This window comes from Chenopodium album, chromosome 18 (assembly GCF_948465745.1).
Source record: "Chenopodium album chromosome 18, dcCheAlbu1.1, whole genome shotgun sequence".
NCBI classification, from domain to species: domain Eukaryota; kingdom Viridiplantae; phylum Streptophyta; class Magnoliopsida; order Caryophyllales; family Amaranthaceae; genus Chenopodium; species Chenopodium album.
Genome location: NC_137851.1, coordinates 4,370,993 through 4,395,622, shown reverse-complemented (window position 1 = coordinate 4,395,622; position 24,630 = coordinate 4,370,993). Strand labels below are relative to the sequence as shown.

The following is a 24,630-nucleotide window of genomic DNA, read 5'->3' as shown; positions in this document are numbered from 1 at the left end:
AGTTTATATATTCCATATATTTTTTGGAGTATTGGTTGTATATACATACTTCGTATATCTTAATCTGACACATATATACAAGACACGATCAATATATGCAAGCAACATCATGTATAGTATAGTGTTTAGTCTGCTGTATACTCAGTAATCAATACTCATATTATGTTATAAAATGAAATTTTTAACTCTTAATTTTTAATCAGATACTGATCATTTCCTGATTGGTATGGCTCTTAATCTATATGCCATATTGGTATGTAATTAAAATTGTAATAATGCATTTAAGAGTGCCAAATTGGTCAACTATAGATTACAAAATTGTCATCAAATCGAAGTATATTATGCGTAATTAACGGTACATATATAATATCCTAGTACTTCGTATTATTGCATTGGGTAGATCTAATGTATGACCTCAATTATAATTTAGTATTCTACTGAACCAAAATTTGGAATACAATTTATTTTATAAGGGGTTTTATGTACATAAAAACGTAATTTAATATGCAAAACATCTGACATACTTTCCTTGTGAGAAGCGCAATTTTAGATGGTTTTTCTATTGGAGCAATCTGTTTAAGTATTGATATACCATTTGTCTAATAAAGTTAGGTACTTGATCACGTGGTTACATTCATCATTAGGTATCAGCAATCAGTCTTTCGGAGAAAATAAGTTAATAACCACTCCAATATCAAGTTGTGCTTTGATTTTATTTGGTATGAGATTTAATTTGTCTTTCCAACACTATTATGATTAATTTTGATTATTGAAACTCAGGCCTATTATGTTCTGTTCTCCGATCAGTTTAGTTCAGTTCTTAATTTTTTTCTCTCATAAATAATTTATCTCAATTCTATTTAGTTCAGTTCACTTCAATTCAGCCCCAATCAGTTCACTTCAATTGTCTTCCAGTAAATCGGAACATGCTCTCAATGCGGTTTAGACAACATTTTGTGTGAGATTTAGAAATTTATCACAGTTAAATTCGACAATTTAAGTGAGTCTTTGAAATTTGATAATTTATTGCCAAAAGAACTCCATTAGCCACATAGGCAACCCATTCATCACAGGTATTGAAGTATAAACGAGGGGCTAAGCCTAAAAAGAAACTAAAACATAAATAAAAAATTAAAATAAAAAAATAAAGTGGAAGTGGTGGAACAAACCGTGGGAATGCTACACCAACTCTATCCTATTGTAAAATACAATCTAAAGGCTAAAGCTAAGGGTGGGAAGTTGGGAATTGAACCAACTCCACTTTGTTGTTATGTGAAAGTCCTTGATTGGCAAGCCAATACGCTGCTTTATTTCCTTCGCGATAAATATGCATCACCTCCACTAACCATCTTTCATCTTCTAATAGCTTCTTACAATCTGTAATATGCATCACCTCCACTAACCATATATGTGTTCTTGTTAATTGTTATGACCACAACTATGAAATTGTAGTTAACTATCTAAAACAATAAAACAATTCTCAACTCGAGCGTGTTGATTTTAGTCTTTTAGATCGTCAATGGGCAATGGCCAATTGGTTGCGTACGAGAACCTAGGGACTCAACAGGTAGTTACGTTACTAATGTCATTCTTAAGTAGTTGGTATACACTACACCCTAGTGTAGGTACCACAACCTACACCCCCATCAAAACACATCGTTTCACATGTTTCCCCTACCCCCACAAATCAGTAACTGCTCCCACTCACCCCCCACTAACCGCAGTAACTGGGGTAAATTAGAAATAACTTCCCCTACCCCACATATATATATATTAAAAAAAAAAAATCCATTTCAAATCATTTTCTCTCTCTAAAAACCATCTTCTTCATTTCTCTAGAGTTTCTCTCTCATCACACCGTCGAATCGGACGAAATTCGCTTCAAATTATTGCAAAATTGCTTCAAAACACTACATAAGTGCTTCAAATGTCTAATATTCGAGATGAAATTAAACAATCGAAGCAACATTTTGATAAAGAGTAAGTAATTTTGTTCATTTTACTTGCGATTTTAGTACAATTTTTTGTATGAAGCCTAATTTTGGTTCATTTTCTTGTGATTGTAGAGTGATTTTGGAAAAAAAGACTTTAGAGAAGAACATGCAAGAAGAATCTGGAAAAACGGAGCAAAATGTGTCCAAAGAGTAAGTAATTTTGTTCATTTCTTGCGATGAAAATTATAGAGCGAATTTATATGTGAAACCTAATTTTTGTTCAATTTTTTGCAATTATAGTATGACTTTGGAGAAGAACACTTCAGAGACGAGTAAATCAGTGAAAAATTCTGAAGAAATGTATGTACCCTAATTTTTGTTCATTTTTGATCAATTTTTTGTTCAATTTTATGTATAAACCCTAATTTTTGTTCATATTATTGCGATTGTAGTAAAATTTTACTGAAAATTAACAAATCAATTAAAACATTAACAATTTCTTAAATAAAACAGAGACGATGAAGATGATGATGTACCTCTTCAGTCAAGACTACAAAAATTGAAAAAAAACCGCGAAAAGACTCCAATTGTAGATCCTAAACTTTTAAAAGATATTGACAAGTCAATTGGTACGGATTTAAAAATGTCTCCACTTCCAAGGTAAATAATCATTTACAATATATATTATAATCATGTGTAATATGTTACTTGTATTTGATAATATTTGGTTTTATGATTGTTTAATATGCTATTTGTGTTTGATCAAATCTGACACTCATAATGTTCATTTATAGATAAAGTTATGATCATATATGTATATTTGTTCATTTGAGTATTCATTGAGGCTTAAATATAAAATGTACATTTTATTGAATTAAAATTGTACATGATCATATTTGATACTCATAATGTTCATTTATATATATAATTGTGATCATATATTTATCTTTGTTCATTTGAGTATTCATTGGGGTTTAAATAACAAATGTACATTTCATTGACACATGATGCACATATATAAATATGAGAATAATCATTTGTATGCATTCAAACTAATGTCCTGTGATTAATTTATATTGTAGTGATGTGTCATTTAGAGTGATACACTTACTCCAATTTAGAGATGGAAAATCTGAACCATTAACTCTAAGGAAGGTTATAGAACAAAATGAATTTGATAATAGTTATCAAAGATACACTTTAAACAAGTAAGTTTATATGTGTACAAATAAATGTTTTTATATGCAATCATTGTACATTGTGTATGTATGCCAAACTTAATAGATAACTCTTAAAATTTTAGTGAAAAAAAAAGGTTCGAGTGAAATTTGTTATGTCAAAATCAAGACCACCAGAAACAAATCAACCAATAAGGTATAAAAGTTTTATACCAAAATAACTGATCCTCTTCTTCATTGTATAAATTAGTTCATATTTTAATTGCATGTTATATAAAAATAACTATATTTTTTAAAGTGAACAAAGTGAGAACATCTCTGCTACTCATGCAACAACTGAGGGTGAGTCTGCAACTGACAAAGAGAGTAGGGATCAAAGGTATACTAATGCTCACTTGTATATAAATAAATGTACATTTTACATACATAATTTGTTCATTTTTAATAATACAAATTCTTATAAATGAATATATACAATATTCAGTGAAAAGAATGTGGAGCAAAAACAGGATACTATTGTTTCTGAAAAGGACAAGCATGATGTTGATCAAAGGTATTAATAAATAATGTTCATTTAATTTTTGATAAATGTCTATTTTGTGTTCCATTTATGTGCATTTATTAAATAATTTTTTAATGTTTATTTCAGCCAACTGGAAGAAGTTCAACCAGATGGGCAAAGCAATACAGAAAAGAATACTCCTGTCCAAAAGTAAGATAAATTAAATATTCATTGTCTATACATTTTATGTTTATTTGCAAAGAAAAACAGAAAAGAATACTCTTGGTCAACATTAAGATAAGTTGAATGTTCATTCTCTTTATACTCTATTTTCATTTTTAATTTATGTTATCAAAATTGTAAATTCAAACATATTTTAATGAATTATCAGAAAATCAAAAGATGATGATCAACAGAAGCCTGCAAATAAATCGAAAATAATAACCTTAAAGGACAAGATGCAACAAATACATTTAGACATAAAGAGAAACCCAAAGTATGTTAAAATTTGAATAAGTGAATTAATATAATCAAATAATGTAGATATTTCAAAATTATTTAACAGTATAATAAATTTACAGGAAGTTTAAAGAATCAACAATCAGAATCATGGAAAGTCTCAAAAGAGTGGAAAAGGCAAAAATGGAAATCAAGAGAGGTAAATGTTCAAATTTATTGAATACTATTATTTAATTATTACAAATATGAATTTTAACGATACTATTTCTTTTGCAGGAGAACTGGGGAGACTGGGTAAACAGAAAGAAGAAGGGCCAGTAGGAGACAAAACTGGGGAAACAGACCTCAAAGGTAAAAAATTTTAAATGTACATTTTCATTACATATAATGTTCATATTGGATCTACATAATCTTGAATGTTCAATAATATTAAAAAATATAAATTTAAACTTTTTGAACATTCATAGAAGGACAACAGGGAAAAAAAGGGCCTGAAAAAACTGTGGAAGATGAGTCTTCAAAGACAACAGCTGTGAAAGGTAATTAATTTTAAATGTACATTTTTATTACATATAATGTTCATATTGGATCTATATTATCTTGAATGTTCAATAATATTCAATAATGTTCATATTGGATCTATAATATCTTGAACATTCATAGAAGGACAAGAGGGAAAAAAAGGGCCTGAGAAGGAGAAAACTGTGGAAGATGAGTCTTCAAAGACAATTGATGTGAAAGGTAAATAGTGGAAAATGTACATATTTTTACACACATGTTCATTTTAAATCTTCATAATTATAAATGTTCAAAAATAATAATAAATTTCACTAATTAAAATTACACAGATGGACAAAAGCAAGACTCACAAAAGTCTAAAGTAATGGAACATTCAACTGCAAAAGAGAAAGGTAATATTCATTATCTGAAATGTTCATTTATATTGTATATAGTAAACATTTGTTATCTTATTTACATAAATGTTTATTTAAACTTTTATATTTGATCATTTCATATGCAGCACAAACTGCACATGATTTTGTTGAAATTGAGGATGAGACTCATCTTCTAAATCAAGATGTGGATAAAGATTTCACAAAAATGAGTGATGAGATAGCTCCATCATCACAAAAAAGTGATCAGTCAATCAAAGGGAAAACAAGATACAAAACGGTTGCAAGGAAGAACAAAAACAAAAACCCTGTTGTTGTGCCAAGTGGTAGAATTACAAGGAGCCAAGGTAATCATAATACTTTTCTATTTAACAATAAATATTACACTTTAAAATATACTAACATAATTTTTTTTTTTTTAAAAAAAATAGATGTTCTGTTAGATGAATCTGAAAAGGATGTTGAACCTGCTGAAGGAACTGCAAAAATCGGTCAGAAGAGAAGAATGTCTACAAGGACTTCTCCTATTCAAAAGGAAGCTGATGCACCATCTCCAGCACCCACTCCAATAAAAAAAATGGCAGGTGCTCCTGTTGAATATGTTCCAGCACCTACTCCAACCAAAAAATTGCCAAGTGCCTCTGCTAAAAAGGGTAAATGTTCAATCTTAATGTATAGAATGATCATTTATGATGGTATATCATTAATGTTCAATTTCAATTTATAGGTGGAAAAAAGAAAACTGTAGAAGAAGTGAAGAAAACTTCCAAGGTTGCTGGCAAAAGAAAAGCAGGTATATAATGATATATTATAAATGTTCAATTGATATTTATAGAATGATCATTTGAGGAAACAATTTTGTTCATTTTATCATTTTCTTACTTTCCATTTTCAATACATTAACAAAATCATAAATTGATATTTCAGATGTCAGTCCTGCCAAGAAAAATGCTGGAAAGAGAAAAAAGATACAAGAAGTACCATCAGATGAACCATCTCAGAATCATAGCATGATTATGAACCATTTCATGTCTTGTACATGTATAGACCCCTAAATGATCAATATGAAACTGCAAAAAAGCTAAACAACCAGTTCGATGATCCAACTTCTCATAAATCCTTTTATTCTTACACTTATTATCTTTGAATCCCTCATTACAACAAACAAATCTTTTCATCAAAAAAGAATCATCTCTTCTTCTCTTACTCTTCCCAATTCGAATTCCAAAACCTTTCCTAAAAGCATATTCATTATACGCTTCGAAAGCTTCATCTTCAGATTTAAATTCTTTATCCTTTAATTCAGACTGTTCTGCTTCTAAATACATAATATCATCATTTTTTTCCACTGCACAATATACAATTATAAATGATCATAAAGAGTTTCATGAATGAACAATAACAAATAAGTAAAATGTTCTATATCAAAACAGCACATGATCAATTGCAAAAAGAATTTCAGCACATAATATTTTGAACAATATTTTCATTATTTACCACTACACATAATATCGATATAAAAATGTAAAAATAAATGATCAAAAATGACTTTAAGACTGAACATAAACACATTAGTAAGTATGAATAAGAAAACATAAACGATTAATTGAAAGTATAATCTACAAAATATACAACAAAAACACACAATTCTAAAACACAGAGAAAACAACAAATGAAACAACAAATGAAGCAACAAAATGTTCATACAAAGTATAACAATCCAAAAACGTTCATCATAATGTAATCAAAGTAGTAAATTCAAAAATCGAAAGTGAATAATAATACATCAATTAAGTTCAAATTAACAGAGCATTATAACAGAACAAATTAGAGATAATTAAAAATTGCAAAATTATGATCACAATTACTCACATTGTTGCACAAACGAATCAACCAAACGAACTCCAGAAGGAAACACACGCTCGCAATCACGATCAAAATCAACGCAATCTTCAGATGCAGAATTCGCCATTGATGATCGGTAACAATTAACGAGTTCGTTCAAAAAATCAAATGAAGAAGATGAATTAACGAGAGAAAAATGTAGATCAAAAATGGAGGTTGATCAATTGAAGAGAGAGAAAAAAATAGGGTTTAAAATCATATATATACATAGCTTGAATAATAAGAAACAAAGAAAAAAGGAAAAAAGAGGAAGAAAAGAAAAAAAGAAAGAAAGAAAAAAAAAAAAAAAAAAAGGAAAGAATCGCAAAAGGAAAGAAGCTACACTTGAGAACTCAATACCAGCTACAAAACGACGTAGCATAGGGGGGTGTAGGGAACACACCCTACACCCGGGTAAAATTTTCAATTATTAAGGCAGCGGGTCTTGATTAAGCTATCGGCCCAACAAAATTTTGGGCCAAAAATAGATAAGGCCCATATCACGTAGATTAAGATTAATGAGGGCTTGTTTATCTATAGTCTCGACGGCCCAACTCCAATTCTATCATACCATTCATTCGTTGACAGAAACAGGGAATGCTGAGCCAACACCGTGTACTTCCACCCCGGCACCCCACATTACACTTGTGACTCCATTTTATTTTAAATAAAGAGTACGTTCAAGTATTACCAATTAATATCTTTTCCCGTTATTTGGTGAATCTACACATTAACAGATTCGATATTTCCAACCTTAATGTATCAGATTTGAGTACTCTATATCTATTTTTATTACTCCGTAACAAAGAGAACCATGCGGACTAATTGTTGTGGGTGAAATACAATGACTTGAGAATTACATTGACTATGTTTTACATTTTGTAACAATATCATAAAATTAGGGATTTTTTACCAAAATGGCTAATTTGACAAAAGTATTTACCAAAGGCTAATTATTAAATTCAATTCCCAAACTAGCTAATTTATAAATTTTGAAGGAAAACTAGCTAATTTATAAATTTTGAAGGAATTAATTAATTAATTAATTATTTTTCTTTGAACCAGTTTGGTTCACTTTATTAATTTTTTTTTTGTTTTATTTTAATTTTCTTAAAGATTTTATTTAAATAAAACCAAAAATAAAATAAAATTATTAGCTATATATTTAGCTTATTACTACTTATTTTAGAGGTATATGTATAATTCTAAATACACTATTAACTTGTATTTGCAGCTTGATTTGGGGCCTTATCTTCAATCTTTTAGAAGAAGCTTTGATATTAGGTGTTTTCAGAGCAAATAAAATGATTCTATGTTTAATATTTGTATAACTCTAGTTATTTATATGCAAGACTTGATTGTTCTTACTTGCTTTCTAACTTTTAGGCTTTTATTTTTTTTCTAATGCTCCTTTTTCTCCTTGTAAGTGCATTAGAAACTTTGGGTCTTTAGACCTTAATACATTTCTATCTTTATGTGTTAACTTTTTTTTTTTTTTTTTTTGAGCGGAAGTTTGGATTAATTTTTTGAGTGATTGTTAAAATTGAGAATTGTTGCAAATATACTATGTTGAATGTTACTATTCAAATTAATGGGATATTTTTGAAGGAGTTATGTCTTCGTTGTGTGCAATTACTAGATATATAATTGGATCAAATTATGGAGATAATTAAGTTCGGACATTTGGGTCGTCGTTTTGCCATAGCTAGAGGTACTTACGATCTTTGGACTAGTAAAATAGGCCAAAGCCCAATTGGACGGATCCTATGAGGTCACACAAAGGGGCTAGATCGAGCATTAGAGGACGAGGCCCATCATGGGCCTCATCTCTCTAGGTGGCCGGCCATGTAGGGGCTTTGAGAGGCTATTGGGCTTCGTGCCCTAGTCTAATTATAATGAGATTATAAATAGACTAGGTGCCTAGGTTTGCAGGTAAGGAATTAACTGATCATTTAGATCAAACCCTAATTAGCAAACACGAAACCAAACCCCTCTCATACTCCCTCTCTCACGGCTCTCTCCTCCTCCCGGCGCACGGTGGTGTCTCGTGGTGGTGGTGGTTCGTGCGGTGGTCGGTTGTCCGAAAAGGTGGTGATCGCGGTTTTCCTCAATCACTCGACCAATCTAGTATTGGTGGACGGCTCGTTCGAATCTCGTGGACTAAGTAGAGGAGCAACACTTGGGGCTCTATTCTCTCCCTGATTTGCCTGTCGAATAGCTACGTGGAATTCACGCTTCAAAGGTATGATTATGTGTCTTGTGTGTTATGCATGCGATTCTTGGGATTAGGTACTTTATTGAATATGATTCATGTATGTTATTTCCGCTGCGTAGTACCTATAGATTCCTACAGTGGTATCAGTTAGCCTCTTGCATTAACGCGCTAGATCATAATAATACGATTATTTGATGTCCACGTTAATTTTATAATCAATTAAGAGGGAGAAATTAATTTAATTATGGTTCGATTATTATTTTAATGTGATTAAACTTTTGGAATCGGTTAAATGCGATTTAATTATGCTCAAATAGCCATAAAGAGACCGAATTATGCCCTAGTATTTCGAAAATTTTCGAAAACCCTAACCCTAAATTTCGAAAATTTCAAGCCCTAAAATATGATTTTTGTGCTTGACTTTGGTTTTATTCGATTTGTTTTATGTTTCATAATTTTAATTGTTTTGATTCATGCACAAAAATGTTTTATGTATGATCATAGATTTAATTTTAAATGTTAAAATTAAATTGGGATTAATTTTATGATGAACCCTAATTTTAAAATTGAATATGATTTAATTTTAATCTTATGGACTAATTTAATTTAATTAGGATAAATGTTATTTTAATTAAATTAAAACACAAAAAAAAAAAATAATTTATTTTGGCCGGCAACCGCGGCTGGGTGGCGCAGCCACGGCGGCTGCCGACCAGGTGGCGTCCAAGAGGGAGGGAAGGGAGGGCGGAGGTCTAGGGTGGCTGTGGGCAGCAGCGTGCAACCGTTGCACGGCTGCTGCCACAGCTGCAGCTCGGTGCTGCTGCTGCCTTGCGCGGCAGTGGCTGCTGCAAGGCAGCCAGCCACCGTGGCTAGCCTCGGCTGGCCACGCACGGTGGCCTGCAGCCCCAGCAAAGCAGCTCCACGCTGCTGCCCTTTGTGGCAGTGGCTGCTGTCACGGCAGCCAGCCACCGTGGCTAGCTTCGGCTAGCCAACCACGGTGGCCGGCGTTGGTGGTTGCGGTTTTTCAAAAAAATCAAAAAAAAAAAAATTCTGTTTTAAAAATTTATTTCAGGATAATTACGAATTATTTTGGGATAAAATCGGTTTTATTTTGGATAAGTTAAAATATTTTCAAAATATGATCTTTTATTTTAAAAGATAAAGTTGGTTTTATTTGGATAAAATCTTTTGTTTTAGGATAAAATCAAATATTCAAAAGTTGTTATATTTGATATTATCCATATTTAGTTTGTTATTTTGATAATTATCCTAAATTAAAGTGGTTAATTAAGGGTAAGATTGATGAGGATATTCTGAGCATATTCCAAAAGGATAATAATTGATTTAAATAATGTGATTATCCCATAATTAGATTAGGATGTAATTGATTTTAAAATTATTTGATTGGCTAGTAATTAGGATAGAATCTCCTAAATTAGGATAATCATGGAAGATTAAATATGATTTTATCTTTCTAGATTAAAATATGATTTGATTCTATCTCATGACTAAATTAAATATATGATATTTTATAAACCGTCATGAATAATATATGATATTATCTAATTATGATTAAAATATATAAGATATTTTAGGAAATGCGTTGTCTTTATTATGATCATCAGATGTTATAGTTTAGACAAGCATGTTGAGTGATTTATTATATGGCACTTTTATAATATATGATATTATGTTGCTATATATAGACTAGTATGGCCCATAGATTCTTAAATACGATCTGCGTATCGTGATGTATTTTTGTAATCTAAATACGGTCTGCGTACCGTTGAGTATTTTCATAACTTTTATTTAATGTAAATAGAATAGTTATTTAAATGGTGTTAGCCCAAAAGAAGCCCATGAAGTGAAGGCCCAAAGAAGCAAGGTGGATGAAGATCCATGATGATTCAAGTGGGAGCATTTTATTTCTAGTTTTCTTAGGACTAAGGGGCCATACTATGTCATATTTTATTGCATTAGTAGATTATGCATGTTTAGGTTTATTTATGTTGCTTGATGATGCGCTAGAGTTCACTATACAATCACAACATAATAAATCTAGATCCCAGAAATATTGATACAGCTTTCCCAATTAAAAACCCGACGAAAACCTTGATCGTTTGTGATGGGTCGGCCTCAGCAGAGCATCATAATATATCTTGGGGAAGTGGGGGTAGGACCGCACATCTACACTTTTAATTGGTTATATTCAACAAGGTTACCTAAAGATCAGTTTAGAACCTTGAAGCTAAGGGTAATAATTAAACATGTGATGGTTAATTATTCAACCAAGAATTACAAGAGTTGTAATCAGTAAAGAGTTTACTCACCTTGAAAATATAATGGTTGATGGCAGGGCCTCAGTCCGGTCAATTATTGCACAAATAAAGGATCTTGGAATCACTTAAAATTCAATTGGGATCATTTAATTATTGAATAAAGTGTTTTAAAGTTACAAAATGAATATGTTTTGTGGTACTTTAATTTATTAAACATAATTATTAAACTTTGCCTTATTTTGACATAGATGGGTAGCCGTAATAACAATGACAACAACGTTTACAATTTGCGACCATTCCTTGAAAAGGATAGGTTGACAGGGGAAAACTTTTCCAACTGGGAAAGAATGCTAAGGCTTGTTCTGAAATCTGAGGGCAAGGAGGATATCATTGATACCCCATTACCAGGACCTCTGCCAGAAAATCCAACTGCGGCAGATATCAAGTAGCACAAGGAAGCTCATGATAGAGCTATGCTTATCACTTGCTTAATGATTGCTACTATGGAACCTAGTCTTCAAAAGCGTTTTGAGGACCTGGATGCCTATTCAATCATGGAAGAGCTCAAAGTTTTGTTTAAGAAACAAGCTAGAGTTGAAAGGTATGAGCTTCATCGTGAGATTATGGATTGTAGAATGGAGAAGGGTGCCACAGTTCATGATCATGTTTTCAAAATGATCGGCCTAATTCAAAGTATGGAGAAACTGGGGTACCCAATTAGTGATGATTTGGCAACAGACATCATTCTCCATTCACTTCCAGAAAGTTTCAACCAGTTTATCATGAACTTTAACATGACTGCGAATGCAAAGACTATGAGTCAATTGCATGCAATGCTGGTGAGTGCTGAGAAACAAATCCCTAAGGAACCTAAGAAGGAAGTTCTTATGATCCAAAAGGGAAAGGGGTTCAAGAAGAAGGGGCAAAAGGCTAGTGCCAAGAGCAAAGGCAAGCAAGTTGCCAAGGCTCCTGAAAAGCCTAAGGCGAATCCAAAACCCAAAGTTGCAAGTGAGAGTGAATGCTTTTACTGCAAGAAGAAGGGGCATTGGAAACGCAATTGCCAGAAATACCTTGATTTCCTCAAGAAGAAGAATGGAGCATCAACCTCAGGTATTAAGTTATAATCATTTTAACTTTCACTAAGGTATGTGATACCAAGTTGCAGTGCTTAACATTATGATGTTGCACAGGAACTGCAAGCAAGTGAAGCTAGCATGGAGATGGAGCTTGAAGGTGCACTAAGAGTATTTGAGTGGCCAGAGATAGCTTCATAGTTTTAATTTCTGATTAGTTTATCATGACATTTAGAACTATTTCCAGTTTTTGATGAGACAATATTTCGGTTTTCTTGTTTTGAATACTGATTTGTTTTACTTGGCTTGGACAAATGTTGATCCATGACCAAGGTAATAAATTGTTTTCATTTTGCTAGATATGAGTTAATTTTATTTATGACATTGATATATGTAGATCACAAAGTAAATTTAGATGATTCAAAGCAAACATACTTATAACAAAGTAAAGTTAGGTCACATAAACCATTTACACATCCAAAGTTTTGGATGGACTCTTACTCTTATATGATTATGAATCACTTAAGAATTAGAAGTCATGCTTGATAAGGTATAATGACCAAGTTACCTTTTAGTTGAAAGGGTAAAAGAGCTAAAATGACCTTTTGGAACACAAACATATGATGTGTGTGTACCATAAGTTCAAGATATAGCAAAAGGATTTAACTATTTCATTGCTCTTATTAACGATTTAAGCAAATATGTCGATAATTACTTAATGAAATAAAAGTTGGAATCATTGAAATGTTCAAAATTCCAAAAGTGAAATGTAAAATCAAGTTTGAGATAAACAATTTAGCACCACAATATGATTGTTGTAATAAATATTTAACTCAAAACAAATGATCATCTAAAGGAATTGTTGAATTAGTTCACAATCCAGGAACATTACAATTAAAATGTATGTATAAAGTAGGAATCAAACTTTGCTTGCCATGGTTCGATCCAAGATTTAATGATTTACAAATATCGTTTTGAGGATATGCATTAGAACAACAACAATTGCGAATATACTAAACAGAAACTTCACCAAAGCAGTAGAAAGACTGGAAATGTTCCAAAATAATCTTTTCTAAACAGGATTGAGGGAATATGAAATCTATGTAAAATGTTTACAAAGATGACATCATAAACCCTAAATCAGAGGTATTATTCCTACAATCGCGTAAAAACAAAATGTTTGTTGCTCGCGATAGTGTCTTTATAGAAAGAAATGTCTTCCTACAAAGCCAAGTGGGAGTAAAGTTAGATCTCGATGAGATTCGAGACGAGCAACAAAGGGATGTAGATAACACTACATTAGAGACGAATGCGCATGAAATCAGCTAATTTGATAAAACGTGTGTCGAAGCAAGCTAATTCAACTAACGAGACTTCTATCGTCCTACTAGAATGAAAGGCTTCAAAGAGTTGAAGAGAATAATTCTATTGTCGCTCACACCTATCGTAGGTTACTTAGGATTAAAACAAACAGTTTGTTGGAATTCTAGTAAAAGGTGGATTCTAAAATTTTCCTATTGGAATGGTTGGAATCCATACCTACAAGCAAGCTTTGGACAAGTGCCAACTCAGGAAATGGCTTAAGGCTAAGAAATCCAGAATGGACTCCATGTCTGTAAAGATGTGCTAGTCCATGATAGTCTTACAAATAGGGTCAAACCTATTAGTCATGTAAGCCTATTCGGATTATTTCTAGTTATGGAAATCAAAATCACCTTCATGAAATGTTCTTGACGGATGGGATGTATATGATAAAACTTAAGTTTTTGAATTCCAGAAATTCCTAGAAAGTTTTGCAAACTTCAGAAATTCATTTATGGATTGAAATAAGCATTAAGGAGTTGAAATATTCATTAGGAAATCAAACAGTTTGATTACCTTGGAAGAATGAAAAGAAATCTTGTACAAACAAGAAGTTTAGTGGGAGCAATTGGTCTTCTTAGTCTAGTATGTAGTTGACATACAGTTCATATGAAACGATATATCAATGCTTGAATAAGTCAAGCAATGGTTAGAAAGATTGTTTCTATATGGGAGACTTAGGAGATGTTGAGTACATATTGGGAATCAAAATCCACAAAGTGAATCTTGAAGGATGACTGGACCAAATCAAGAGACTTATGTTGATAAGGTTCTTGACGAGTTCAAGATGCAAGATTCTAAGAGAGGATCTCTTCCCATGTTTCATGGTTTTACACTCAGTAAAACTCAGTGCCTTAAAAGCTAGTTGAGTTGAGTTGTAAAGGCAGTGGACCTAATGCTTTTGCAAAAGGGACCATTACATGTACCATGAAATGTACAAAGCAAGTTGTTACATATGACTTGTGCATGTGTAGCAAGTTTCAAGCAAATACAGAATAAGCATACGGAAAGTTACCAAGAACAAATCCTTGAGTACTTGAGAAGCACTAAAGGAATTTGTCTAGTTTATGGTGTTAAAGGTAAACAAGTTTGTCAAAAGTTTTACGAATGCGAGTTCTCTCCAAACAGGCAAGATGACTCTAGATTTTGATCTAGACGCACAATTTTGTCAGTATGGAGAAATACAGTGAGCTTGAAAAGTTCAAAGCAGAGCACTATTGCATGCTCAATGTCAGAATATGTGTATTAAGCTATAGTCGGATAGTTTTAGAGGAAGTTCGGATTAAAATGTAATATGACTAAAGGATCACCTTTGCCCAAGAACAAAGGAGCCAGGGTCACATTACAAACCCAAACAAATGGATATAAAATATCGCCTCAGTTATGAGATCATTGACCGGCGGAAGGTCACGTTCTGCGAAGTTTTATTATGAGTGAGAAATCACTAAACCCCTTCCATAGACAAAGGTATGAAAGTCATATTAAAGTCTTGGATTGAAGCAAATTATGTAATTTTAAGTTGTGTATGTTTGTGGAAACATATTACATGAGAAAATACATCAATTTGCAGAATTATGTTTAAAACAGAAATTATTATTTCTCTTATTTAATTATGGTTTTGAAATTAAATAAAATGTCCAAAATAATTATGGATTGATGGGCTCATCAGGTTATCTATCAGATAGAGACCTGGTGTATGAAACCCCACAGGTGAACAAAATCCGTATATTATTTAAGTTCCTAGTTCGAAATCATTAAAGTGGACATAAATGATTTCAATAAATGGACTAGCATGTAAGATTGATTGGATAGCTCGGTTTCATGGGCTATAGGGGCACAGTGATGCTCGATCAATCACTTGGATATGCATGAATGATGCATGATTGAACTATTGACCTACTTTGAAGTTCAAGTATAGAGCTTCCGTATATATTAGTGGATTCCTTTGACATGAGTGGAACATTGATTTCATTCAATGGATGTTATAACTGTGGTACATTCAAACGTCTACCCGTAACTGGAGATTATAAAGGATGTTTCCCGGTTATTTCAGAAGTTGAGTGGGAGGCTTGTTGCCACAAGATTGGATAGAGTCTACCTATTAAATTAGGAAATGTGTCATGGCCGCTTGAAGAGGGAGAATTCAGAAAATACGTGGCCGCGTTCAAATGCATTACTCAGTAATCATTTGGTTTTGTAATTCTAACTCAGATTTCAAGAAACGATTTGTAGATTAATATGATCTCGACATGTGATGCAATCATATTATCAAATCGACATATACATTGACTTAAGGAATTTGAATATTGCACCCTTGTCTCAGACAAGTGGGAGATTGAAGGAGTTATGTCTTCGTTGTGTGCAATTACTAGATATATAATTGGATCAAATTATGGAGATAATTAAGTTCGGACATTTGGGTCGTCGTTTTGCCATAGCTAGAGGTACTTACGATCTTTGGACTAGTAAAATAGGCCAAAGCCCAATTGGACGGATCCTATGAGGTCACACAAAGGGGCTAGATCGAGCATTAGAGGACGAGGCCCATCATGGGCCTCATCTCTCTAGGTGGCCGGCCATGTAGGGGCTTTGAGAGGCTATTGGGCTTCGTGCCCTAGTCTAATTATAATGAGATTATAAATAGACTAGGTGCCTAGGTTTGCAGGTAAGGAATTAACTGATCATTTAGATCAAACCCTAATTAGCAAACACGAAACCAAACCCCTCTCATACTCCCTCTCTCACGACTCTCTCCTCCTCCCGGCGCACGGTGGTGTCTCGTGGTGGTGGTGGTTCGTGCGGTGGTCGGTTGTCCGAAAAGGTGGTGATCGCGGTTTTCCTCAATCACTCGACCAATCTAGTATTGGTGGACGGCTCGTTCGAATCTCGTGGACTAAGTAGAGGAGCAACACTTGGGGCTCTATTCTCTCCCTGATTTGCCTGTCGAATAGCTACGTGGAATTCACGCTTCAAAGGTATGATTATGTGTCTTGTGTGTTATGCATGCGATTCTTGGGATTAGGTACTTTATTGAATATGATTCATGTATGTTATTTCCGCTGCGTAGTACCTATAGATTCCTACAATTTTAACTATGGCAACTATTTTTTTTTTTAAATTAAACAAAAACAAAAAACAAAAAACAAAAAAAAAAAAAAAAGCATAAAGTGAAGCAAACCAGTTCAAAGGAACATAAGAAATAAATTCCTTCCAAGTTAATAAATTAGTTAATTTGGGAATTAAAATTTATAATTAGCCGTTTTGATAAATACTTTGTAAAATTAACCATTTTGGTAAAAGATACTAAAACTAGTACTTAGAATTTTAGGTTTTTTTTCCTTGAAAATTCTTGAATTGAAAGGACAAAAACATTTCCAGATAAGTGAAGAGTCGTGATTGGTAACATATAACGACTATTGCCACATATTATTACAAGTATCTGTTATCGGAATCTAAATAAGTGAATCATGAATAATATATCCAAGAACAAAAAACCAAATATGTTAATCTCAAAAGAAATACGACATCAAATAGATTGTCACTTTCTCCAAAGTGATAAAAGATAAATTTTCGATTTTTGTAGACCTCTAATTAGAATATAAAATATAATAAAAATATATATATATATAAAATGACAATTCATGTTTTTTCGAGGGGGCAAAAGTAACAACACTTGGTGAAGTTTGTAATATGCATGCATCATCTTCTTTAATTTCATTCAGTTGCAATAAAGCTGTTAAAACAGAAGGTGATGTTTCTATTTGGATTCGGTTTTAACATTATTTTTAATTATGTCATAATTCATAATATATAAATATATGCATGCATGTAGTACCATATACGTAATGGTCCACAAATTAAACATAACACATGAGGGATCGATCGAGAGAGATGGGGAGTAGATAGATGGATGATGCGTGGAAGCATGGGATGAGTGTGGATTTGTGCATGTATTTTCACATTTTATAATTGATCTATCTCTTAAATTTGCTTAGCAAATGTAATGTAAATGTACAAATAAAAGTGGTTATAGTAAGTTTAAAATTATAGTAGGTGTTGTGATCTAGAAAGACGATACATACCTAAAACATGCAATAATAAAGTTTCGTTTATGTTAATTATTATGTATGGCTCTTTGAACAAAGAAAAATTTAATTATCTGTATATTGTATGAGTAATAAGTACTCTGTATAATGATTTCTATTCCCTCTAACATAGAATTAATTAATCTAACTACTAAGTATTTTTTTTTAATGAATTTGTCCCTCTTAAATTAATTTTTCTTAATGGAAACGAAAAACTAATTCTAAAATAAATAACTTAAAGGAAAACAAATCTGAAAATTTAATGGGGGAAATTGTCCCATTTTCTCTATATTAAATCCAACCATAAAATGTCCAAAAATATATAATTAATCTGCCCAACCCTACTAAAATGGCATGAATGGGTGGTTCTATAGGGGACTGAAATGGCAAGGAGTCTAGGGAGGGGTCATATACTTTTGACTCTTTAGCATGAGATGGATCTAATTTGTGTTTCAACTAATTAGGGTGTAATTAGATCCTATTTAGATTGAAATATAGATCTTCATTCACCCACATCCAAGTCATCCATCCATCACTCACTCAACTCATCACTACAGTTCATTCTATTTACAGTATAATAAATTAGACACTCGGTAGATGATTGCCAAAATTCACATAATTTTACAACTAATTTACTTTTAGTCTTATAACTACTTTTCGATCATAAAACTTGTGGTTAAATATTATATGAAGTGTATACATACTGATCACATGAATAATTTATTTCGTTTGTATAGTCTTATAACTAATGCACAATCGTAACTCAAACCTAAATCATTAAATGTGAGTAGTAGATTAGTAAGTGATAGACTTGGTGGTGATCATGAAATATTGTATAATCTAAATTAGACCTAATTTCTTCAATTTCTAACCTAATTCACGAATAGAGCTCATAAATGTAGTGGAATTGGAGTTGGGAGTCATTATACTATTTAGAAATCAGAATCAAAGTGAGTGAAATCGTTTATTTAGTGGAGTACTCTAGTTTTAGACTCTTAGTCACATCCATCATATATCAATAATACAGAGTAATTGTTAATGACGCCTAAAAATTATTAGTGGGTTCTAATTTGTTATTTGTGTAGCCCACTTAATTAGTAGCTACTCTCTATCCCTATTTTTTTGCCCCAAATCTAATACGAAGTATATTGGTCAACTTTTAATAATTTTGACCGTACTATGAATTCCCATTAATTTATAAGAGGTCGTTTATCCACATTAAATAATGAGAACTTATAATGTACATTGATAAACAAATTTAAGAGGTTTTTGGTTGAATATAAGAAACTTATAGTTAGATCAAGTAAATTTAGATCATTGAAAAATATCAAATCTTGATTGTATGTAGGCTATATACTTTGTATTTCTCAACAAAAATGAACGATGACGAATCTTGATTAGTCTTTCAATCTCTTTTCATAATATTTTACTAGAAACTACGTACTATGTATTACGTATGAGATCATGGACGTGGTATCTGTGTATAATTATAATCCAATAATTATATTCTCACATCATAAATATACATCTTGAGAAATTATTAATAGTTAACATTAACAAATCTAATAATCGAGCACATTACAATCATGAATAATTTAATAAGCTACAAGTTAAGGTGCATTGTATGGTCCTACTCCTACAATAATCTATATTGTAATTTGTAAATTGTAAATGTACCACAATTGTGTGGTCGTCCTTCTACACGTAACTTATTTTTGCCCTTCCTATTAAATGTATTTATCGTGACCTTTCAACTGCTTATTTCATTTCATATACATCATCTCTCTCACTTGTTTCCTCTCTTTCTCACCATTTCATACATTATATTATCAACTACTTGCTTGTATATAGCAATTAAAGGTTTATATACAAATATAGTCATTATTCTCTCAGGTATGTTACTTTAATGTTATCTCCGTTCATATGTTTTTCATTCTCATGATCTTAAGATTACACTGCACGTTCAAATTTTATCCTAAGGGTTCTTGAGGATATCCCTCGATCAACAATCACTTAGTCGCCTCTCAAGGGTCTAGATTAATCGACGACCCTTAAAGATTTGTAGAGTCTTTCATCATGAAATCATTATAAAAAGTATATGTTTGGGGTTTAATTGTCGAATAATAATGTTCATTTGAATTTATATCTTGTAGGGTCGTTCAAAAGATTATAATGGTGACAATGGGGTTGGAGAGATTGATGGAGACATTGAAGACAAAGTTGGCTAGGTCTTTCAAGGGGAAAAAGCTCTATGAATATGATGAGATTGAGAAGAGTGAGAGTATGAGAATAGAGATAAGAAGTAAAAAAGCACGAAAGTTGATTGAAGAGACTCTCAAAGTTGCCGATTCTCCAACTAAGAGAAGTGTTTCCATTTGACATAAAATCAAGAAGCTAAGGTCGTGTATTATTTTACAATTCAGGATAGTCATGCAAAGCATCAACATGGAAGCAAATTGTGTAGCCGATTATTTGACCTCATTCAAGATTAAGACTAGAGTACACCGGCTTTTCTACTAAGAGAGGCAATTTAATTTATAAGGAGTACTAATAATTTAATATGTATGGTTTTAATAAACTTTCATCATCTTTGTATTTTTTCAACAAAAAAAAAAAAAAAAAAAAAATGCTACAATTTGTATGAATTTTTATGGTAACGTTTAAGTTGTGTGTTATGATCATATTGTCGTGGTTTTTGTTGTGCATGCTTTCTGTTTCTACTTGAACAAAGTTTTGTTTTTATTTTCTTGATTTTAATAACAGAAAAGTGACTTTTAAGCTAACTAATTTATACGGAGTAGTAGCTTATAGGAGTTTCCTATTTTTATTTTTTAGCTAGTACTCGTATTATTCATCTAAAGATAAAAATTTACAACTAAAAGCTACCTAAATGATTCCAAATACAGCCATAGACAAGTAGCATAAGCCAATAAGTATAAACATTACAATTGCGTAATGAATATTGTTGTCCTACAAACTACAAAGGGTACCATTTCATTAATTCTTTTGTTGGTATAGTTGTTGGAAACACTATATTGATCTCACTAGTACTCCTTTCTTAACTTATATAGGAAACAATTCGTAACATACTAGAACTATTAAGTACTTATAGATTAACGATTACTCCGTATTATTTATAGATTAACGAGATTCATGGTCAAAGATTTAAAAGTTTGACCCATATATTTGTAATGGGGCAAAAAATAAGGGACAGAGGAAGTATTATTTAATCACATTAGAAGTATGTTTGTACATAAAAATATAAATTATCAGATCACTTGTGTCAACTAGAACCCTACTTCTTGACCCATTTGGGTCTGGCCTGGGCTTGAGGTTATTCTACCTTAAACTTAGGTACTCTATTTGCAACTTTAGTACTTCCATCAGTCCCATGTTAGAGAAAGAGAAGAGATGGTTTAACTTTATAAGGTAAAGGAGTACCTCCTACTATTGCCAATTGGTTTTTAGTATGGAACCTCCTAAGCCATGTTTGTGGACCGAACTCTCCTCCTTGTTCAGGTTACCCAGGCCCATTTCATATTGTTTCCAAATTTAATGCACGGGAGTAAAGAAAAACAAATAGATATATAAGAAATTCATTTTGTTCACACACTTGGTCCTTTGCTCATCACGACTTTAATTTTTTTTGTGTGAAGTCATTTTCGTATAGATGAAATAATAGGAATAGACTAGCGATTTAAATATGATAGAATGTCATAATAGCTTGTTGAATTGTACGTACTAAATACTGTTTATTAGTTTCTCATTTAATTTAATGACTTATTAAAAATGATGATGAGTTAATAATTGCACTATTAGTTTCTCATTTAATTTAATGACTTATTAAAAATGATGATGAGTTAATAATTGCACTAGTACTCCGTATATTAATGCAGGCATAAAAGGACGATTTAAATTACATTTTGATTATGTTTTTTAATACTGTAAAAATTATAAAAAATTGACATTAATTACATTTATGATGAGACGAACAAAACAAATCTTACATTCCTTTTGTAGATCAACGAAAATTTATGGTCAAAGTTTATAAAATTTTACCATACTTTGGCAATGATGCAAAATATAGAGACATAGGGAGTATGTGGTAAACAATAAACAATAAACATGCAGCAGTAAATTTAAACGAGTAAAGAATCAATTCATCAAATACCATCAATACCGGCTAAGAGTAGCCAATTTGGATGGTACTTAACTACACACAAGTAGTCAACAAGTAATAAAACACACAATCCAACAAGTAATAAAACACACAATCCAGTAAAACGGAGTACCCTCTTTTTGCATGGAACCAAGCAGAGCATGACGAACCCCCAAATTACCTAAAAAATGTTGCATATTCATCATCATGCTTAAACCCCTTCATTCACTCTTTTAAACTCCAATCAATTCTCCACGCCACTTTCCATATCTTCTTGCATTCTTCATTCTTCATCCCTCAAATTTCCATTAACTTTGTTGCACCATCATACATTCAAACTCCATTTAACAACAAAAATGACCGTAGTCAAACTCGAAAACTCGACGACGACAACGACGACAACAACACCAACATCGCAATTTCTATTCCCAACATCAAATTCCAAACAAATTCCCGACCCATCTAAATACTTCTCCTCACCCCTCCTATCCTCACCACTTCCTACCACGTCATTTTTCACTAACTTTATCGTCGGAAACGGTGATCAACCATCTTTCATACACCCATACCTTATAAAATTCTCTCCCTCCTCATTTTCTCTCTCCTACCCATCAATCTCCTCATCTTCCTCTTCCATCTCCCACTCTAACTCCCCTGATCTCACCATCTCCACCCCTCAATCTTCCCGCCATTTTGTCTCCGCCTTCAGTGACCTCACTGTAACCCTAGATTTCCCCTCTTCTGATTTTCGATTCATCTTAGCTAGAGGATGTCCCTACATTACTCTAGAAGTTTCTAGAACTTTACCCCTCTCTTTTTCCACCAAATTCGCCATCAATTCTCTCTCTTCTCCGACCCCCAGAAAACACAGAGTCGAGCTTCAAAACAAGCAAATCTGGGTAATTTACTCTTCTTCTGATTTGAATCTTGAAAAAAAAGATGATACCCATTTTGTTAGTTCAGAATTGTTTTATGGGGTTGTTAGAATTGCCATTTCACCGGATGAAAAAACCCAGAAAACTGAAGAAATTCTTGATTTATACAGTACTTGTTACCCTGTTAATGGCGAAGCAATTTTTGCAACCCCATTTGAGTTGGAGTATAAATGGGAGAAAAAAGGGTGGGGGGATCAATTGTTAATGCTAGCTCATCCATTACATCTTAAGCTGATTTCTGCTTATAATTCTGGGATTAGGGTTCTTGATAATTTTAAGTATAAATCAATTGATGGAGATTTAGTTGCTGTAATTGGAAATCAATGGAGTTTGAGGGTTAATAATGTTCCAATTTCATGGCACTCTAATCGAGGAATTTGTGAAGAAAATTACCCAGAAATTGCTAGTGCACTTTGGAAAGATGTTGGTGGTTTAAATTCATCCCCAATTTCAGCCACCAATTCTGATCATTATGCAATGCAGGTTGCTAAAATTGCTAGATTGGGTTTAATTGCGGAGGAAATTAATTGCATGGAGTTAATCCCAGCAATTAAGATGTTTTTAAGGGAATATATTGAGCCTTGGTTAGTTGGTAATTTTGAGAAAAATGGGTTTTTTTTATGATGAAAAATGGGGTGGTATTGTTTCTGAATTAGCCGATTATGGGTTTTGTATGTACAATAATCATCATTTTACATTGGGTTATTTTGTGTTTAGTATTGCTGTTTTGGCAAAATTTGATGTTGAATGGGGTATGAAGTTTAAGGGTCATGCATATGCATTGGTTGCATCTTATATGAGTTTAGGGAAGAATAAGGAGAAATCTAAGTATACAAAAATTAGATCATTTGATCCTTATAAGTTACATTCATTGACAAATCGTTTACATGATGAGCATACTCGGAATTCCGAGAATCCGAGTGCTTCAATCAATGCTTATTACTCGGCTTCACTATTGGGTATGGTGTATGGCGATGATCATCTAGTGAGTGTTGGGTCGACACTAGCCTCGTTCGAGATCGAGGCTGTTAAGACATGGTGGCATGTTAAGGAGGGCGGTGTGTACAATGGGGAGTTTTGTAAGAAGAATAAGATGGTTGGTCTATGTTGGGAGTATAAGAGAGAAGGTAAGCTGTGGTTTACAGTGGCTGAGAATAAGGAGTGTAGGGTTGGCATTCAGGTTCTTCCTATAATGCCTGTGTTATCTGAGATTTTATTTTCCGATATCGGGTTTTTTAAGGATGTTGTTGAGTGGGCGGCGCCGTCTTTGGCGAGGAAGGAAGCTACTGATGGTTGGAAGGGTTTTGTTTATGGATTGGAAGCAATCTATGATCACAAGAATGCATTGAAGAAGATCAGGGATTTGAAAGGTTTTCATGAAGGAAACTCGATTTCGAATATGTTGTGGTGGGTTCATAGTAGGGTTGGGAAGAAGAACGTGTGTTCTTGGTGTAAGAAGGAAGCGAAGGATTGTTGGTTTTGCACCTATTGCTGCTGATTTCAACTTGTTAATGGCTTAATGCTGCACTTCCCTAATTTTGTGCATTGTTAGTTGCTTGAGCTCTTTTAGTAGCCTTTGCTTGTTTAGTTTATTGAGCTCTAGTACTAGTTTTTGTTACCAAACCTTTTTAGACTATGCTATGGTCTTGTTCGGTAATTAACGGCTTAATGC

General features: G+C 32.6%; 1 protein-coding gene and 1 long non-coding RNA gene across 2 annotated transcripts; both read left to right on the top strand.

Moving 5' to 3' along the window:
• The first annotated feature begins 19,558 nt into the window (after positions 1 to 19,558).
• Positions 19,559 to 20,545, top strand: LOC145592765 (uncharacterized). Its single transcript, XR_014102484.1, has 2 exons — positions 19,559 to 19,757; positions 20,018 to 20,545. It is a non-coding gene; the product is annotated as an uncharacterized LOC145592765 (long non-coding RNA).
• A 1,834-nt stretch (positions 20,546 to 22,379) lies between these two features.
• LOC145591620 (glucan endo-1,3-beta-D-glucosidase-like) lies at positions 22,380 to 24,456 on the top strand. The gene is made up of 2 exons (XM_081648136.1): positions 22,380 to 23,542; positions 23,676 to 24,456. The coding sequence occupies exons 1-2, from the start codon at positions 22,380 to 22,382 to the stop codon at positions 24,454 to 24,456; spliced, it is 1,944 nt and encodes a 647-aa protein (XP_081504262.1).
• The last annotated feature ends 174 nt before the right edge of the window (positions 24,457 to 24,630 follow it).